The sequence below is a fragment of the Chaetodon trifascialis genome, chromosome 20, assembly GCF_039877785.1.
Source record: "Chaetodon trifascialis isolate fChaTrf1 chromosome 20, fChaTrf1.hap1, whole genome shotgun sequence".
NCBI classification, from domain to species: domain Eukaryota; kingdom Metazoa; phylum Chordata; class Actinopteri; order Chaetodontiformes; family Chaetodontidae; genus Chaetodon; species Chaetodon trifascialis.
This window is the reverse complement of record NC_092075.1, coordinates 6,558,890-6,576,005: the sequence shown is the minus strand read 5'-3', so window position 1 is coordinate 6,576,005 and position 17,116 is coordinate 6,558,890. Positions and strand designations below refer to the sequence as shown.

The 17,116-nt window shown below is 43.9% G+C and overlaps 1 protein-coding gene across 1 annotated transcript in view; it reads left to right on the top strand.

The window, feature by feature from the left end:
- Positions 1-17,116, top strand: part of itga1 (integrin, alpha 1) — a 45,741-nt gene that overhangs the window by 25,214 nt on the left and 3,411 nt on the right. Inside the window, exons 5-26 of the mRNA XM_070989752.1 lie at positions 260-374; positions 1,626-1,753; positions 2,474-2,622; positions 3,007-3,157; positions 3,319-3,493; positions 4,169-4,242; positions 5,237-5,384; positions 6,885-7,030; positions 7,604-7,747; positions 7,882-8,133; positions 9,023-9,153; positions 9,711-9,886; positions 9,993-10,144; positions 12,255-12,365; positions 14,057-14,133; positions 14,804-14,933; positions 15,019-15,096; positions 15,200-15,276; positions 15,431-15,520; positions 16,476-16,578; positions 16,717-16,833; positions 16,996-17,094. Of these exons, the coding sequence (XP_070845853.1) occupies positions 260-374; positions 1,626-1,753; positions 2,474-2,622; positions 3,007-3,157; positions 3,319-3,493; positions 4,169-4,242; positions 5,237-5,384; positions 6,885-7,030; positions 7,604-7,747; positions 7,882-8,133; positions 9,023-9,153; positions 9,711-9,886; positions 9,993-10,144; positions 12,255-12,365; positions 14,057-14,133; positions 14,804-14,933; positions 15,019-15,096; positions 15,200-15,276; positions 15,431-15,520; positions 16,476-16,578; positions 16,717-16,833; positions 16,996-17,094 (2,823 nt within the window). The remainder of the gene's footprint in view (positions 1-259; positions 375-1,625; positions 1,754-2,473; positions 2,623-3,006; positions 3,158-3,318; positions 3,494-4,168; positions 4,243-5,236; positions 5,385-6,884; positions 7,031-7,603; positions 7,748-7,881; positions 8,134-9,022; positions 9,154-9,710; positions 9,887-9,992; positions 10,145-12,254; positions 12,366-14,056; positions 14,134-14,803; positions 14,934-15,018; positions 15,097-15,199; positions 15,277-15,430; positions 15,521-16,475; positions 16,579-16,716; positions 16,834-16,995; positions 17,095-17,116) is intronic.

Below are 17,116 nucleotides of genomic sequence, written 5' to 3'. Positions count from 1 at the left end.
AATTTTAAAGCCGTACTTCCTCTCAGGCTCAACTTGTCTGTTTCCCTCTTTTTCTCTCCTGGAGAAGTGAAGTCTGAAGGGATCTATGGTGGTTTTTAATGGTCTCTGTAATCCTCACTTTTAGTAGTTCTTTCCTCTTGGTGTCTGTCTTCCCTGAACCTGAATTCACCCATGACCTCATACTGGTGGAAAGCTAACCAGTTTCAGTTTCTCAAGCAGTTTTATACTTTGTTTGTATGTGTGTTTCCTGTCTCCACAGGCCTGTGGTCCTCAGTATGGCTACATGTGTGGGCAGCAGCAGTATATCTCAGGAGTTTGCGCAAATGTCAGCTCTTCCTTCCAGGTCCTCAACTCCGTGGCACCGGCTGTACAAGGTACGCAACCCGGCTGGATAAGACACAGCAGATCTGTCCTGTACTCGACAACATCTGCATAAATTGCCTTTCGGGAATAAGAGATTTTAATCTGCTCTTCACAGCAGCACCACCCAAGATCCTGACATCAAACTCACTCTCCCTCAGCGAAGAGGAAGATTAGAGCATTCTTTTTAATGTAAACTTGTCTGCGACCCCATCATCCCTCTCTGGCCGGGCCCAGCCCAGCCCTTCTGCCGTGTTGTATGCCCAAGTTAGGAGACAGTTTTCTGGGCCTGTACTCTGCTTCCCGGGAAGGAAACAGCCTAGAAAGAACCGGAGAGTAAACAGTATACAGCAATTTTCCCTTTCTGTTTCTCTTTTTCTGGTTATTTCAATGTCACTTTCACTTTAACAGAAACAAACACACACAATAGACCGATCATATAGCAAAAAATCCTTTAAAATGACTTTGAGTATGAGCATGTGCCTGATTTTAAGACAAGTGACAGATCGTGCAGACTTTTTTACTTTCTCGACTCACATGAGGCAACTTCATAGAATTTATTAGGTCTTTGCATGGAATTGATGATGAAATTAGCCTATTTTATACCAATTACCTCATGTCTGTGGTACAGTCGAAGGGAAATGCACCTTCTGCAGTGAGAGACATTTTTATTTAAAAGTTAGCTCTTTGTGCTAAGCTAAGTTAACAGGTGGCTGGCTGTAGCTTCATATTCACAGCACAGTTTGATAAGAGTTAATGTGCACTTAATACTTTTAACTATTTATTTCTTATCATTTAGATTTGTGTGTTGCCTGTGTGTGCACCCTGCTACATATAAATTGAATTGAAAATGGCATACCATTCCTTTAAAAATATCCTATATTATACTATACTAAAATAACACAGTGAACATAATATGTTTTCTCTGCTTTTACTGCTGTTAATAATCTTGTGACCCCTCAGATTTAACCTGCGACTCTTTGGCGGGGTCCTGATCCCCAGTTTGAGAATCGCTGCTCTATACAGTTTGAGTTGGAGCTACTGTAGCGTGTCCACTGTGGGCACAAGTAAACAGGAAGAGGCTGGGGTGTGTCACATAATCTAATTTCTTTCTTTGAGTAAAATCAGATATTTTAGTGAGAACAACCATCCATCTTATAATGTGTATAAAATCAGGCCAATCTAGCCTGAACCTGTAACTGCATGCAGAGAAACAACAACCGAACTTACAGTTTAATTAACTATAACCTCTGGCTTTGTTCCAGAGTGTGGGAAGGAGCTGGACATTGTCATTGTTCTGGATGGCTCTAACAGCATCTACCCCTGGTCCAGCATCATTGATTTTCTGCGACGTTTCATCGAGAACATTGAGATTGGACCTAAACTCTCACAGGTCAGTTGCATGAATGAATGAAAAGATGTTAATAAAACTTAAACGGTTAATCTCTGTTGGAAATGACTTGTTTTGCTTTAAACATATGGGTGTGTGTGCAGTGTTAAACACAAAGTTGTGGAACTGAACATGCATGGATAAATGGATGGGTTATATAAGATTAGATGAACAGAGAAAAAGGATAAATGAAGGAATATGCTTCCTGCCAACTCCAAATTTTTCATGCTATATTATTTTTAATGACTTAACTGCCCTCCATTATGGAATTTTCCACCTGGTGCCAACAGTGAGAGTCACTGTAAGACGTCCCTCACAAAGCAGACTTAATGAACTGAGGCCTTTTTCATCTCTGAAGTAATTTTAGCCTCTGCCTTACTAAGTTATACCTTGAGTGTATTTCTGTCCTCTTGTCTTGGATCGCTCTTCGAATGGGTGGTTAGTTTTTATTATGGTTACATTGATCTGGCCTGGAGCTTGTGGAGTTTTCCAGAGGGAAACACTGGAAAGTCTCCTTGCTGTGGAGCCCAGTGGTTGTAAGTCACATCTTCCATGGCTGCTGAAGTCCTCTGCCTTCTGTATAAAGAACATTGTGTCATATCAACCCCACCAGACCCAACCACATCCTCAGCAGACTGTCTGGGAGGGGAAGCAGAGAAGAGACGAGCACAGAAGGAGCGAAAAGGAAAAATAAATGTAGAAAAATGTGTGTGTGTTTTCCAGGTGGGCATAGTGTCTTATGGTGAGACTGTGACTCACCGCGTCAACCTGAGCCAGTTTGACAACACTCCTGCTCTGCTGGACTTCGTCAAAGATCTTCCTCAGCAGACTGGCTTCAAGACCATGACTTTCCTGGGCATTGATGCAGCCAGGTATTCAACATCCTCCTCATTTGGGCACGCCTGGCAACGCCGGGCCACAATACAAGTCATCATGGTTTGGCAAAGTTTAATGGGAATTTGAAAGGGACAGCGTCATTTAAAGCAGGCTGGATAATGGACTCGGAAAGGCTCCTTAATTTAGAACATGAAGCTGTCGTATTGTTAAACTCTTCTCTCACTGGGCTGTCATTGGTCAAATTTCTCCTGCTCAGACATAGTCATTTCATATTTTTGCCGTCGAAAAAGCAGTATGCAAAAAGCTGCACCTCCCACCAATCTCATGAACGTGAAATAAACCATATTATGTAATAATTAAGATCCATTTTCAGTTATTTGTGCTCCTGTGACTGAATTTTGAACATTTCTATCAATCAGGAAGGAGGCCTTCATGCCAGAGCGTGGAGCACGACTTGGGGTGAAGAAAGTCATGGTTATTGTGACTGACGGAGAGTCACATGACTTCCATAATCTTGACAAGGTCATGGCAGCCTGTGACAATGATAACATCGAGAGGTTTGGCATTGCTGTGGGTACAAACTACCTTTGTGTCGTTTCATGGATTATGTTAATGTGTGTTTTCTGTGTTTCATCATCTTATCAGAAACCCTTTTACTGACTGCTCAGTCACTCAGTCGCACTCTTTGTTAGCTCTAATGTTAAGATGTTGGTGTTTATTGTTGTTTCCAGGTTTTGGGAGACTACAATCGTCAGAACAAAAGTTCAGAAGAAGTGCAGAAGTTTATCAAGGAGATCGAGTCCATCTCCAGCAAGCCGCTACGAGACCACTTCTTCAACGTGTCTGATGAGGTGGCCTTGTTGACCATTGTGGACGCTTTGGGCAGCAGGATTTTTGCCTTGGAAGGTATCTTCTTAAAGACACGTAAATACTTTGACATTGTATTTCTTGGCCAGACTTCCTGGAGTCTTGCCTTGATGAGAGTTGGATGAGAAGATCGATGCCACTATCTGTTAGATAAGACGCGGCAGCCTGTTAGCTTAGCGTAGCACAAAGACTGGAAGACAGCCAGCTTTGTTCTGTGTCAAATGTGTTTAAAAAACACCCTCTAACTCACAATTTGAGCAATTTGCTGTCCTGAATCAGGGAGAGAATACTTCAAGCTCACATCTGTACGTGATGTATGGAGCTAGTGCAAGAACTGATTAGCTTAGCTTAGATTATTTTAACTCCAGCTAGCCTGGCTCATGTCTGTTGTTTACCAAGAAATAGTCACAGTACAGAACTCTCCATAAAACTGCAACGTGTCATTTTTTCACTTCTTTTTCTGTACAAATTAAACAGGAAACTTATATTGTGTTTGTCAGTTAGCATCAGATGTGCTGGCAGATGGTAGCTAAGCTAACAGGCTCATATCTGTAGCATGAGAGTTGTATTAGTCTTCTTATCTGTTAATTTTCAAGCAAATACTCTCTTGATTCAACAATTAATCAGTAATAGGACAATGACATTCAAGCAACATTTCATTGTGTACTGTTTATTTTCATATAAAAAGGTTAAAATGAACTTCTCCTTCCTCAGCTACAACTGGAAATTTCACCTCCTCCTTTGGGATGGAGATGTCCCAAGCCGGGTTTAGTGCACATACTTCTAAAGTAAGTCTAAATCCAATTATTTATCTCAGAGGAATACACAAAAAGTCGGTGACATACTGTAAAGTCACTGAACCAGGCCAAGCGGAGAGGAGTGTGTCCTATCTTTAGTTCCCATCGAGGTTTACGTGTCTGTAGGCGGTTCGTTTATTTTGAGCATATGTGTTGCATGGATGTTTGCTCTATTGATGAACTCGCCCAGACACAATGCCACAGTGTTATCTCTGGTGCATCTTCAACCCGTTGGTGATTCACGTCGGTCAACAGAAGTTTCCAAACACAGACTCTCTCTGTCCTCTCTGCTCACAACTCCTGCAGAGGTCAGACTGACTGTGTTTTGTCTGATTACACGAGACACAAATGCAAGCACGAAGCATTTACAGCATGAGAGAGAGTGAGGGAGGTTGAATCACATGTCCGCTACGGTAGAAACAACATGTTTGGTTTAGCCCCTCCGCACGCCTCTTAGATTCATTCATTAGGTATTTCCTATGTCTATTTAAAAGCAAACAGGCTCCCTCCATTACGCTTGGCTCACGTTTATCACCTCCTCCATCGCTGTGCACGCTGTCTCCGGCTCATTCGGCTTAACAAAACCAGACAAACCCAAACTGAGCTGTCCACTGAGTGCTAAACACGTGAGGCCTTGCTTTAATGGTCAGCAGAGGGAAAGAGCCTCTTGACGCAGTTCATTGTGAGTAATGATACGTGTTATGTCCTGTGTGACCCCCTCCCCTTCCTATTTGATAACTCTGTTTACTGTAGAGAAAAAAAGATTGGAAATCTTACTTTTTACTCCACTACATTTATTTGACACCTTTAGTTCACTTAAGATAAATCTTTTGAAGAATTCTGATAATATTCTGTATGCAGAACTTTAACGACTTTTATTTAAGTAAAGGATCCGAGTACTTCTACCATTACTGTGGTTGGACCACAGTGAATATGACAAATGCTATTCAACTGTTCCTGATATCAGCTCTGTTGTCTCCTATAGGAAGGTGTGTTACTGGGAGCAGTGGGAGCGTATGACTGGAACGGGACAGTGGTAATGCATACCGCTGGAGGAACAGTCGTCCCAGGAAAGATGCAGTTCTTTGACCCAAAGATTGAGGCTGGATATGAAGGGCTTGCTGGGTACCTCGGTGAGTTGACTCTGGCCCTGAAAGCATATTCTCTCAATCATCTTCTTCCTGTGAGTGGTGGGGTCCTACCCGAGCCATAGAGGTCTTATAGGATCTGGATACAGGACTCAAAGATGGCACCCAGTCACTTGAATGAAAACTGCCCTCTGAGCACATAAGCCAAAACAGTTGCGGCCCACAGCACATGCATATTTGTGCTTCTTCTGTTGGCACCGACTGTGCATTCCTACTTGGCCCAGAGAAATAAAAGCACATTTGTAAGCAATGGGAGCGATTTACAAGCATTAACCCTTCATGTTTTAAAAATGCATAATAGAAAGAGGGATAATTTACCTTGTTTGCAGTTGGAGGAATCCTGCCAACAGTTTTAAAGAGTGACTTTACACTAAATGCACATTTTTGGACCACTTTTTTGAACTACGTGTACAGTAACTTTATTACAGTATCCATTGATGCGGGTCCCTTTTTGTAGTTTTTATTGCAACAGAGGTTATTTTTGTATCTCCACAGAAAATCCATCAATTCTGACATCATCTCCTCTAAATTACAACAGGTTATTTCTCATATTTCCTCTGTTTTTTCTGTGCCTTCACACTTAACGCTACCTTTTAAAGTAGCAAAAGGTGATGTTGCATAATTCTGTGCACCAATCAGAATTTAGCACATTTGAATCAGAATCTGATGACAGTTGATGATGCGTTGCTTAGTTACTGTCAATGAGATATGATCACACACACACAGTCCTGATGAAGCAGATTAGTTTTTGAGTGTTAAACTCTTGAGTAAGTGATAATACCTGAAAATAGATACCCAGAAGATGTTTTTAACAAGCATTTGCATATTTAATTATATATTTTTACACGGGGGTTTCAGGGGTTTTATGCAAAAATACATGCACCTGTTCGTAAGCTGGCTAAAATACAGAGAAGAGACTCTGTGGAGCAGTTTTTACATTTGCATGAAGAACTCTATGTGAGCTGAGTGCTTTTGTGTTAAACAGAGGGAGAGGCATTATCTTTCAAGAGATTAAGTGAAACAGCTGCAGAATAAATATGCAAGGAGGAGTAAGATATGCAATTTGTCTAACTTTGACAGCCTCTCTCTGTCTCATAAATAATATGCACAGGCTCTTCTCTCCATCCCCTGGCCTTTTATGGCTCGCAGAGCAACCACAGCATCTTAATATCAAGTTATTTAATCAACATGTCATTAGAAAGAGCACTGGTGGGTCCACGCTCACGTGCTGTACACTTAGCTGTTGGCACATGTGCCTTTGTGTGCTTGTCTGTGAGTGTCCTGCCAGTTTCCAGAAGTGTTTTACAGTTTCCTCCACACAGTGAGATGTAAACAGCTGGCTGAGGAAGCATTTAAAAATATCCCACAAACAGAGCCAGTTGGTTTTTCTCATGCCATCGTCAAGTGCATACTGGATGACACATTCCTGATGATGCCTGCTTATGTATGCATTGGATTTAACACAGCATGCACATGTCTCCTCAGGCTATGACGTTCAGTCAGCGTCCACCCCTGACGGAGTGCTGTACATCACAGGTGCTCCGCGGTACAACCACACGGGCCGGGTTGTTATCTATCGTCTGGATGAAAAGAACAATATTATCGTCTCACAGATACTGAAAGGAGAACAGGTGAGTCCAACTTGCTGGAAACCAGTCAGGAAACTGTTTAAAGCTCAGTTTTTATGCTTTTTATCTCCCTCTCATAACTCTCTTGTTAGCGTATAGTCGATGAAATTCCTGCTGTTTCCCTGCTGTACAAGTTGAGAGCACAGAACTTTCCTCATTCTGGATATGATACCAGTAACATCAGGATGTATGAGAGTCCTGCTGTTTCCTTAGAATATACCTGATACAAACCGATCACCAAAGTATTGATCACAGAGCCTGACAAACGATCGTACATGCCCCTAAAAACACAGCAGGTGTGAGCTGTCTTACCATAAAACACTGTTACCAGGTTCTGTGTGAAACAAACCCACCACCTTCCAGTATTTGGCACCTTATAAAATCCAAATGGCCAGAGCTAAAGGCTAATTCTGCTGTCTGAGCTCACAGTGAAATGCTTTGTTTGCTACCTTGCCTTGTGCACATGTGTCACCCGGATGACGTTCCTCTGACACCGCTCTGTAAAGTTCAGATGGGTGACACTTTGTGCTTCAGCGAGCTCGGTGCTGATGGATGATTTCTCATTGCTCTGTGCAGATTGGTTCCTACTTCGGCAGCGTCCTGCAGACCGTGGATGTGGATGGGGATTCCTTCACGGATCTCCTCTTGGTCGGAGCTCCAATGTACATGGGCACAGAAAGAGACGAGCAGGGACAGGTCTATGTGTACAAACTAAACCAGGTACAGAAGACTGAGAAATAGGGATTTTACGTTCTTTTGTGCTTCTATCTTCTCTTCTCACACTGAGAAGATTGTGATGGTGGTGATAATAGTCTCTCCTTGCGTCTTTGTTGTTTCCTTTGTTCCATTACCAGGACGGCCAGTTTGAGCACGAGTTCACTTTAAAGCCTGTCAATCAGTCCTGTTGCACTGCTGGCTCAGCCAGCTGCACTAATAAAAATGAACCATGTGGTGCCCGGTTTGGTACAGCCATTGCAGCCGTATCAGATCTCAACCTTGACGGGTTTAACGATGTAGCGATCGGTGCACCGTTTGAGAACGACCACCGAGGGGCCGTCTACATCTATCACGGAGATAAGACGTCACTGAAAGAGAAATTTGTACAGGTGAGAACAGTTTCACTGCCTCACTGAACTGTTTACAACAAAAGATCTGTGATTGCTTATTTAGATTAAAGGAAAATTGTAGTCCTCATTAATGTGGCTTCTGCGGCTCTACGGGCTGTGCTAACTTAGAGGAATGAATACTCATGCACAGCTTTCCAAATAAACGTGATTTTGACATGAATCATTTCAAAATGTATTAAGTAGCCGTCTGGTATAACCATAGGGATCTGCAGAGGGATCTCCATCCAGGAAAACTTGCCGGCTCTTTCTCTCAGTTAACATCTCCATTGTAATGTCGGAAAATCTTCAAGCGGCTGCTCGTGTTTATTACAGATCGGTCGCACTTGGAACAGAATTTTCCGTGTGTCTTTTCACGGCGAGGTGTTTGTGGAGGTGAGATACAGACTCCAGGTTGACAGTGTTGATCAGAGCCGCAGGTTCATTTGTTGTAACTTAAACAGCTGGGATCGCTCTCACCTGTGGACACGTGTAGTTTTTCCAAAGCTTGGCATCAACAGGCTCCAGCGTTTTCCTCCTCAGTCAGCTGTGGAGAGCAGTGACCGTAGGAACACCAAGAGTTTCCTCAAGTACGCTGTCGTTCAGGACGGTCCTGCAGGGTGGTTAGGTAGCTGACAAATTGACCTCAGTGTAGATCCCTGTGCAGTTAGCCCTAATGGCTTTTACAGGAGGCCACTGTTTACCTTCAGTCAGATGAGCGTTTGAGATAATTCATGTAAAGACCGTGTTTATTTGGAGAGCTGTAGGGGGCAAGTGCAAAGTTAGCATGACCCTTAGAGCTGCGGCAGCCACATCTGTGGAAAATATGCCAGATTGGAATAAATCTGAATTTCCCTGCAATGTGCTCGGCTTGGTCCTGTGGTGTCTCTAGCACATCCCTGCAGGTGGGGACGGTGACAAGATGAAATTCTTTGGTCAGTCAATACATGGAGTCATGGATCTGAATGGAGATGGAATCACTGATGTTACCATCGGAGGTCTGGGAGGGGCTTCGCTATTCTGGTGAGACATGGCCCATCCTCACATATTTCAGAACTACACATTTCCACTTGAATCATAACCAGCAGCAGTGTGTGTATCCCGGATTCTTCGTCTTACATGTCCGTTTTACATAGTTTTACCCGGGTTTAGACAGCTGTGCATGTCCCGCTGGGCTTATAGGCTTGAGACCAACAACTTCCTAATGATCTCTGTTAAAACCTCTGGCTACATACTGCTGGACACCAGCCTACAGGCCTCAGGCTGCAAACATCAGCCCACACCATCCTTGAAGTTCTCCCACAGTTTCTTATTGGCAGAGCTGAACTGTGTGAAAACTCCATCTCCCAAGTGGCTTAGAGTTTAAATAAGAATTGGCAGCAGGCGGTTGTTCTTCCTGCACTGTTGGCTGTGTTTTGGTAAGCTCAACAGTTGGATAGTGAGAGTTGAGGCCAAGTTTTTTTTTTTTTGCACAGGATGCATCCGTTTCTTGTTCCTTTTTTTTTTTTTTTTTTGAGTGCCTCTGTTCAGCTTGCATAAACTGTTTTCTAGAAGTTGGCATGATTGTTTCCTTTCACCAGGTCCAGAGATGTCGCGGAGCTCCGTGCCAACATGACTTTCGACCCTGTTAAAATCAACCTGCAGCAGGCTCAGTATCAGTGTGAACATGGTGGACGTAAAGCCGTGTGTGTGAATACTGATGTGTGTTTCGCCTACGCTATAAAATCTGACCAGCAGGACTTAAACTCTGCTGCAGGTGAGCCCTTCAGCATCCTACCTTGACTCACTTATTCATTCCTCTGCCTCCTCGCTGTCAAAGTAGCTTTATCACTCTCTGCTCTCTTATCGGTTGTGTCCTGCAGAGATCCACTACAATCTGACTCTGGATGCTCTGCGTGCAAAAGCCAGGGCCTCATTCATTGACTCGGACGATAAAAGTGATCGTAGGATTACCAGGAGCTTCACCATCAAAGACAGAGAGACAAAATGTGTGCAAGAGATCTTCTTGATGTCGGCAAGTGCTCTGATCTTACTTACAGTTTCTTACCTGTAAAGAAATCCACCCCAAAACTAGACTTTTAGCTCCGTATCCACAAGACGCAGCGTTCAGATCAACTGGATGCTTTTCAATCTCTGCGATGTTCATTCATGAAAGTTATATTCTAGGCTTGTTGGATATGTAAATGGTGTTTGGAGCCAGAAAGGAGACAGGACAAAGCTGTGAGAGGTCTTATGCAGAACAGGAAGACCCTGGTTTTAACATGAAACAGACCCGTTCTGATCAAAGCATGCCGAGCACAGCCCCGTGCTGCTCCGAGCGATAAATCATCTGCAGGCACTTGGAAAGCTGGAGAGAGAATGAGAAAAAGGAAAGAGAGAACAAGCGAGAGGGAATCGGTTGTTTTAAGAACGTGACGAAGTGACATTTTCAGATCGAGGAAGACTTTTACGAGTGGCATAACAAGCAGACTGTTCATCACAGTAGAAGCCTTTGTATGCTTTAACTACACGCCCTACGGTTAATCTTATCTCACGCAACGTGACATTTCAAGGCATATGCATGAATTTTCTCATTGCAGGCGTCGACTGCAGCAGTGGATTTCTCTGATTAGCTGCCCCCAGGCGAGAGACAGAGGAACTAATCAGTGGAAACAGCTGGTGTTGCTGTGTGTGCTGAGCATGAATACCTGCTCTGTTCTAGTGCGCCAGTTTATGCACAAACTTCCCTCTCAGCCCAGGGCAGAGGTCTTCAGGGGTCAGTGAGTTTGTACCCAACTTAAGAAGGACCACAGCTATCTTACCTGAGACCAGACCTGAACAGATATAGTGGTTAACACTCAGTGTGTGATGAAGCAGTGCCTCCAGTTTGTTTTAAGTCCACATCCCACAGTATCCAGCTCCAAACCAGGAAGTTAAATTAGCTCTGCTTCAGTCAAAACTTCCGTGGTCTGATCCACTTCAGGATTTCGTTCTTGGAACAGTTGCATGGATTTACCATATTCAATTTTATTCAAATATTACCATATTACCATGGTGCTGGCTAAATGCAGGAAATCAATAGCTAACATAGCAGCCGACAGGCCACAATGGAGCGCTTAGTAGTAGACAAGAGTACATAGGGCGCAGTCTCTACTGCCTCAGGGCTCCTACGCAGAGTGTAAGAGTACGCAATTGAATTTTATTAATTTCCAAGTCTGGATAAGTATGGAAAAAAGAAGTATGGGAAAATATTTGTGTTTGCAGACTATAGCCCCAATTCTGTTTTCTAAAAAAATAAACTGATGATACAAGCAGAGTGTTTTTCATGGCAGCAGCAGTCAGAACGTTTACCGCTGTGTGAGAGAGCGTTTTCCAGAGCGAGCGTGATGGCGTCGATAGCAAGAAGCATGACGTACGACTGAACGCGTTCTGCTACGCAGAGCTGCCTTTACGGCCTGCAGAGCAGCTCTGCCCCAAGTGCCTACATCCAGACACAATGTGGCAGTATCTAAAACAATTTATTCACACAGTAAACATCGAGCTGTATGAACTCAGATGTCGAATATGAAGTCTGGGAAAGGACTCTGGACTCTGCACTCAGTCCTGTGCTCCTCTTCCTCAGCATTGTATGCAGAGACTGAAGAGAGACCCATATTTGTGCCTCGCCCTGCCTATGCAATACATGAAATACCACACTGTGAAGCATCTCTTTCAAATAGTGTCTGTATGTTTCAATGATGTAAAGGCCCTGCGCACCCACACAGGTTTTTCCAGTCATTCTGCGTGATTAGAGCTCCTCTCAGCTATGCAGGCTCAGAACATAATGACACAGACATTTCATTTGCTTTGTTATGTATTTGGAACAGTTTGTCATGAAGTTAAACCAGGTGCAAAGGCACTTTCAATTAACTGGATCGATTGCAGGGGTGTTAAAACTGGATTTTAGTTAGCGATGGAGACTTTGACTTAGTTCTTTGTGCCAAGTGGGAGATGTCTTTCCTAACGTAGGCCTGAGCAGACATCTAATCCACCAAATCACTGACTCACCTGTGTGGGTGTATTGGATCTTTTAATTCTTCTTGTTTACTTTCTCATCCTCTTCATCCTCCTCCAACTTTTATTCCCATTCCCCTTTCCCTCAACAGGACCGGCTGGATTTCCGAGACCCTCTCATGGTGTCTTTGGAGTTTGGACTCGCTGATGAGGACCAGGGTCCCGTCCTGGATGAAAGCATTCCCAGATCCATCAATAAGACAGTAAGACTTTTTATCCCATTTCTAAGAGTCTCTCTCAAGATCTGTAAGAATTAACTGTCACATAATAATGAGTAGGAGTTTTGTGCTCGGTCTCCAAAAGCATGTCAGTTCCCATAGACCCCTATATTGAAACCTGCCCAACTTTACAGCAGAAATAAACATGTTTACAGCCTCGTATTAGCCGGTTTGGGGGAGTCAGACACTGCCAAGATGGCGACACTGAGCCTCACAATGGGTCTTCAGAAACCTGTGGGTGACGTCACACAGACTATGTCCATTTTTGTAGTCTGTCACGTCTTCTCAGCCAAGACAAGGCAAGAATTTATGACTCTATAATCACCTAATCTGACACAGTGACCATCGTTACAGACGAGAATATTGTGTCGTCTGAACCCGGCATTAAAGTCACAGACAGGAAGGATTTGAACCTCTTCTTAAACATCCTCCGTCTGTCTGTCTCTGTAATCCAAGAGTTAGAAGTGGGGAGTTCTCGTCTGGCTCCGAACATGCTGCTGTTACAGCACTTCAGCATCTGCAACAGCTGACTGTCATCCTTCAGTGTTTCCTCAGACCGCATTAGTGTTTCAACACCAACAGGCAGGAGAGTCTTCCCACACTCCCACATGCATAGTTGTTCTAACAAGAGGCTTTCCACATAATTGTTGCAATGAGTGATGTGTTGGGATAAAGAGGGAAAATATCACAGGAGAATTCAGCTTCAACGCGTAACAAAGCATGCAATTAAAGCCCGAGTGTGTGAAATGCACAGTAGTGACAACATCACCTCCTCCAGACACATCCTGACTCCATGGGTGTCACATGCCCACATAGCAGCAACGCACGCTGCACTTACACACTTACACACTTAAGCGAGGAAGCGTCATTTGGACCTCTCCTGTTATTGTTATTGAAAGGAAGAGAAGCGACACACACACACGCAGAAAGGGGGAAGTCATCAAACGGATGCTGCCGTTTGCCTTTTGACATTGTGCTTCACGTGGGGTTCTGGTCTCTGGACGATGTTGATCTTAACGGTCCGGTGGGAGAGTTTTGAGAATGGGAACAAGTGTGACAGTGACCCTCAAGCACTCTGGGGGAAAAGGCAAAGGAAATTAAGGTCATTTGAATGCACCCTTCTAGAGTACAAACAAATACACAGCAGCAGCAGCAGCAGCAGCAGCAGCAGCCAATTTTTGTTCTGATTTATCTGCTCGTTTCTGTACACGAACTTCTGAGGATTGCAGTATTTTAAAAATCTATCCCAAACCTATTAAAGGTCCATTGTGGAGGATTTGGGGGGATCAGTCAGCACCTTAGATTGAGCTCTTCATATCCACAGTTTCAGCTGGTTGCAATCTGCAACCTCGCCACTAGAAGCCACTAAATCCTACAAACTGGACCTTCAATTTAACAGCACAGTTGAATCAGCACCTCTCTAAAACAGGTTGAACAAAAACTGAACATTATGCCAACTGCCAGCTGTGTGTATAGTTAGAACCACCGGGACTGGCCAGCTGGTCGGTGACAGGGCCCATATGGTGAGTTCAGTGTCAGAGTGATCAAGCAAGTCATCAAACTTGATATTTATTCAGCCTTCTGGTGCCAAACTCTGCACGTACATCATTCTGCACAGTGAGGCTCAAACATCCAAGTGAAACAATTTGCATTACTTGTGCGTCTCTGTCTTGCAGATTCCCTTAGTGGACTGTGGAAGCGATGAGAAGTGCATCGCTGACCTCTCTCTCAAAGCAGAGCCTAGTGTAAAAAGGTCAGTGGAAGCAGCATTAAAGCACATGTTCACAATTATACCAGCATGCCCATGTGTACGTCGAAAGAGTTACTGGTCGCTGTAATTCTTCCTGTCTAAAGGTCACAGAGAGACCCCTTCACTGTGAGATTTCAGTGTAAGAGATGAAGAGAAGCTCCAGAATCCTCTTTCTGTACAAACAATTCAAAGTAATATGAGGCTTCAACGGTCTGAGTTAGCCAAATAAAAGTGGGACCGTGTTTCCTTGCTGGTCTGGAGTGGAGGGATAGTCCACAAAGTCCACAGAGAGGGAATTTCGTACGAAAAAGACTTTGGAAGATTTCCACTTAGTTAGACTAAAACAGCTGCAGCCCCAGATTGGCTTCAGCTGAGCTCTGAAAGGCATTTCTGCACAGAAAGAGGACTGTGGATGTTATCTCCATCACTTCCATTAAAATTACATTAGCAACAGATTTCTTCATGACCGGTAGGGACAGGAGGAACAATTACAGCAACCAAAAACTCTTTCAGCATGCACGTGAGCATGCGGGCATTGTTTTAAGACCCACTTTGTTAGAGCTGCAGCAGCTCAGCCTTTTAGCAGCGACCTGTTCCAGTGTATGACTGCCCCCTTGTGGGGAGATATGTGCATCACAAGCAAGCCGCTGACCGTTTCCATTCACTTCTCCAGAATGCTGATCAAAGCAAACAACATCGACAAGATTGATGTGAACATCAACATCAGAAACAGCAAAGACAACGCATACAACTCTAAAGTCATCTTCAGCTTCACGCCCAACATCAACTACTTCAGAGTCGAGGTGAGATGTCATGAGCTCGTCTGTCTGCATTGTTTCAGTGGATGCAGGTTGAGATGTGTGTGACAATGTGTGTTTGTATTATCAGCCGGAGAAGGTGTACACTCTGAATGACACAAGATTGGAGTTTGGTGCTGGATACCCCTTCTTGGGAAACAATGCAGAGGTTCGTTCCAGCATATGGTCAAATGCAGGCGTGATAGATATTTTAGTTATATTTTATCTTTACTGCTGCTAATGAAAGATGTGATGTGATCTGATACCAACAGGAAAATTTCAAAGTGAAATTCGAGGTCAATCCTTATCACATTCTGGAGATAATTCAGATCAACGTGACAGCGACAAGGTGAGAGAATCGGCCCTTTGTTTCCAGTTTGAAGCTGTTTGCCTTAAGATGATGCTGTTTCTGTTTGTGATCAAGTGCAGGTGGCTGAATGTGCACATTCATGTTACACACTGTGCTTTGAAATTATACAAATTTGTTTTGAAATCTCCCACAGTGACAGTGAGGAGCTGGCTTCTACCCTGGATGACAATGTGGTGCAGATCTCCATCCCCGTGAAGTATGAAGCCGGACTCATATTCTCAGTGTGAGTAGCAAGACTCGTTACCGATCAGGCGTTCTGCTCGTCTGCCACGCTGTATTACAGAGGTGGAGACAATACTGGTCTCTATGGTCATTTTTGACTTGTCATAGCAGGAAAAGTACAGATGTTTGACTTTGTAGCCAATAAGAACTCCTCTCATGGACGGGTCAACCGTCAACCTTCTGGAAGAAGCTTTCCGATCCAATAACCATTTATCAAGGCAGCTTTAATCGATATTTTTATATTAACAACAGATTACGTGTGTGAAAAGTGTGCTTTGTAATAATATGGTGATGAACCCACAGAGAATTATCACGTGACTGCAGTTTCCCCCAGCTCTACAGAAGATTTTAGTATCTTTCAGGTCATTGTTTTGCCTTTACAGCGCAAAACTTTGCTGTTTTAGTTCCCGCTTAGTTGTTTTCGCCTCAGCAGGCAGCTTTTGTCAGTGGAAAAGCTCTAAAACCCCACTACTGAACACAGTGCAGCATGTCGCAACTAAAGCACCAGATGTTTCCCCACAGGAGCTGGTGGGGACCAAGAACAGAGCTAAAAGACAGTCATTATTGGAGTTGCATCCATCAGCGGGACACAAACATGTCACCAAATGAGTGATAGTGTTGCTTTGTTTCTGCTGCATGTTTAAACAGGCAGCTACACTTAAGTGTACATACTGCATGTCAGTGCTGCAGCTTGTTGTGCTGCCCCTGAGTGGCCAAAAAAATCAATCGGAGCAGGTTTAATAAAGCCATGAGGGGATGGCTTATATAGCCTTTAAAGAGTCCTGCACAGATTTAGCACTGCACTTCTATAACAGCTAAAAACAGAGCAGATCAAGATCAATACGATTCTTCTTCTTTGTCAAAACTTTGGTTTATTTGGTACCTGAACATCTGTCTCAGGCTCTGACTGAGAAGGACAAAATCTAATATGATCCTTATTAAAATGCGTCTTCTAGGCGGCCTGTGGACGAACACGTCGTGGTAAAAGAGGGTGAACAGTATGCCAGTGTGTTCAATGACACCAGGGCGATTGGAGAGGAGGTCAACATCAGCTACACGGTAACGTCTGCTCACACATCGCATGATGAATTGTTGGTGTAAATGCAGAGTGTGCAGCTGCATGCACATGTTTGGTAACCCAGACATGGTGCAGTAAAAACCTCTTCTTCACTCGACCTCTCCATCTCACGTCTTCAGGTGGCGAAGTCAGGGGATATGGTGACTCCGTCCCTTGACCTTACCGTGATGTATCCTCACCTGTCTCCTCGGCAGAACAACTTATTGTACCTGACGCACGTCTCCACCAGCCCACAGGTGCACACACACACACACACACACACACACACACACACACACACACACACACACACACACACACACACACACACACACACACACACACACACACCTGTGTCTGTGAGACTGTGTCTGTCTGTGACAGAGCCACATTCATATCTGCCTCTCCTTTCTCTGCAGGTAAAATGTAACGCGTCAAGTTGGATCAACCCTCTTAAGATTAACCCGGGTGTTATGAATCCCAACCCGAGGAAAGAAACACTCAGTGTCTTCCTGCTGGTGAGTGATCTGAGGGCATTTA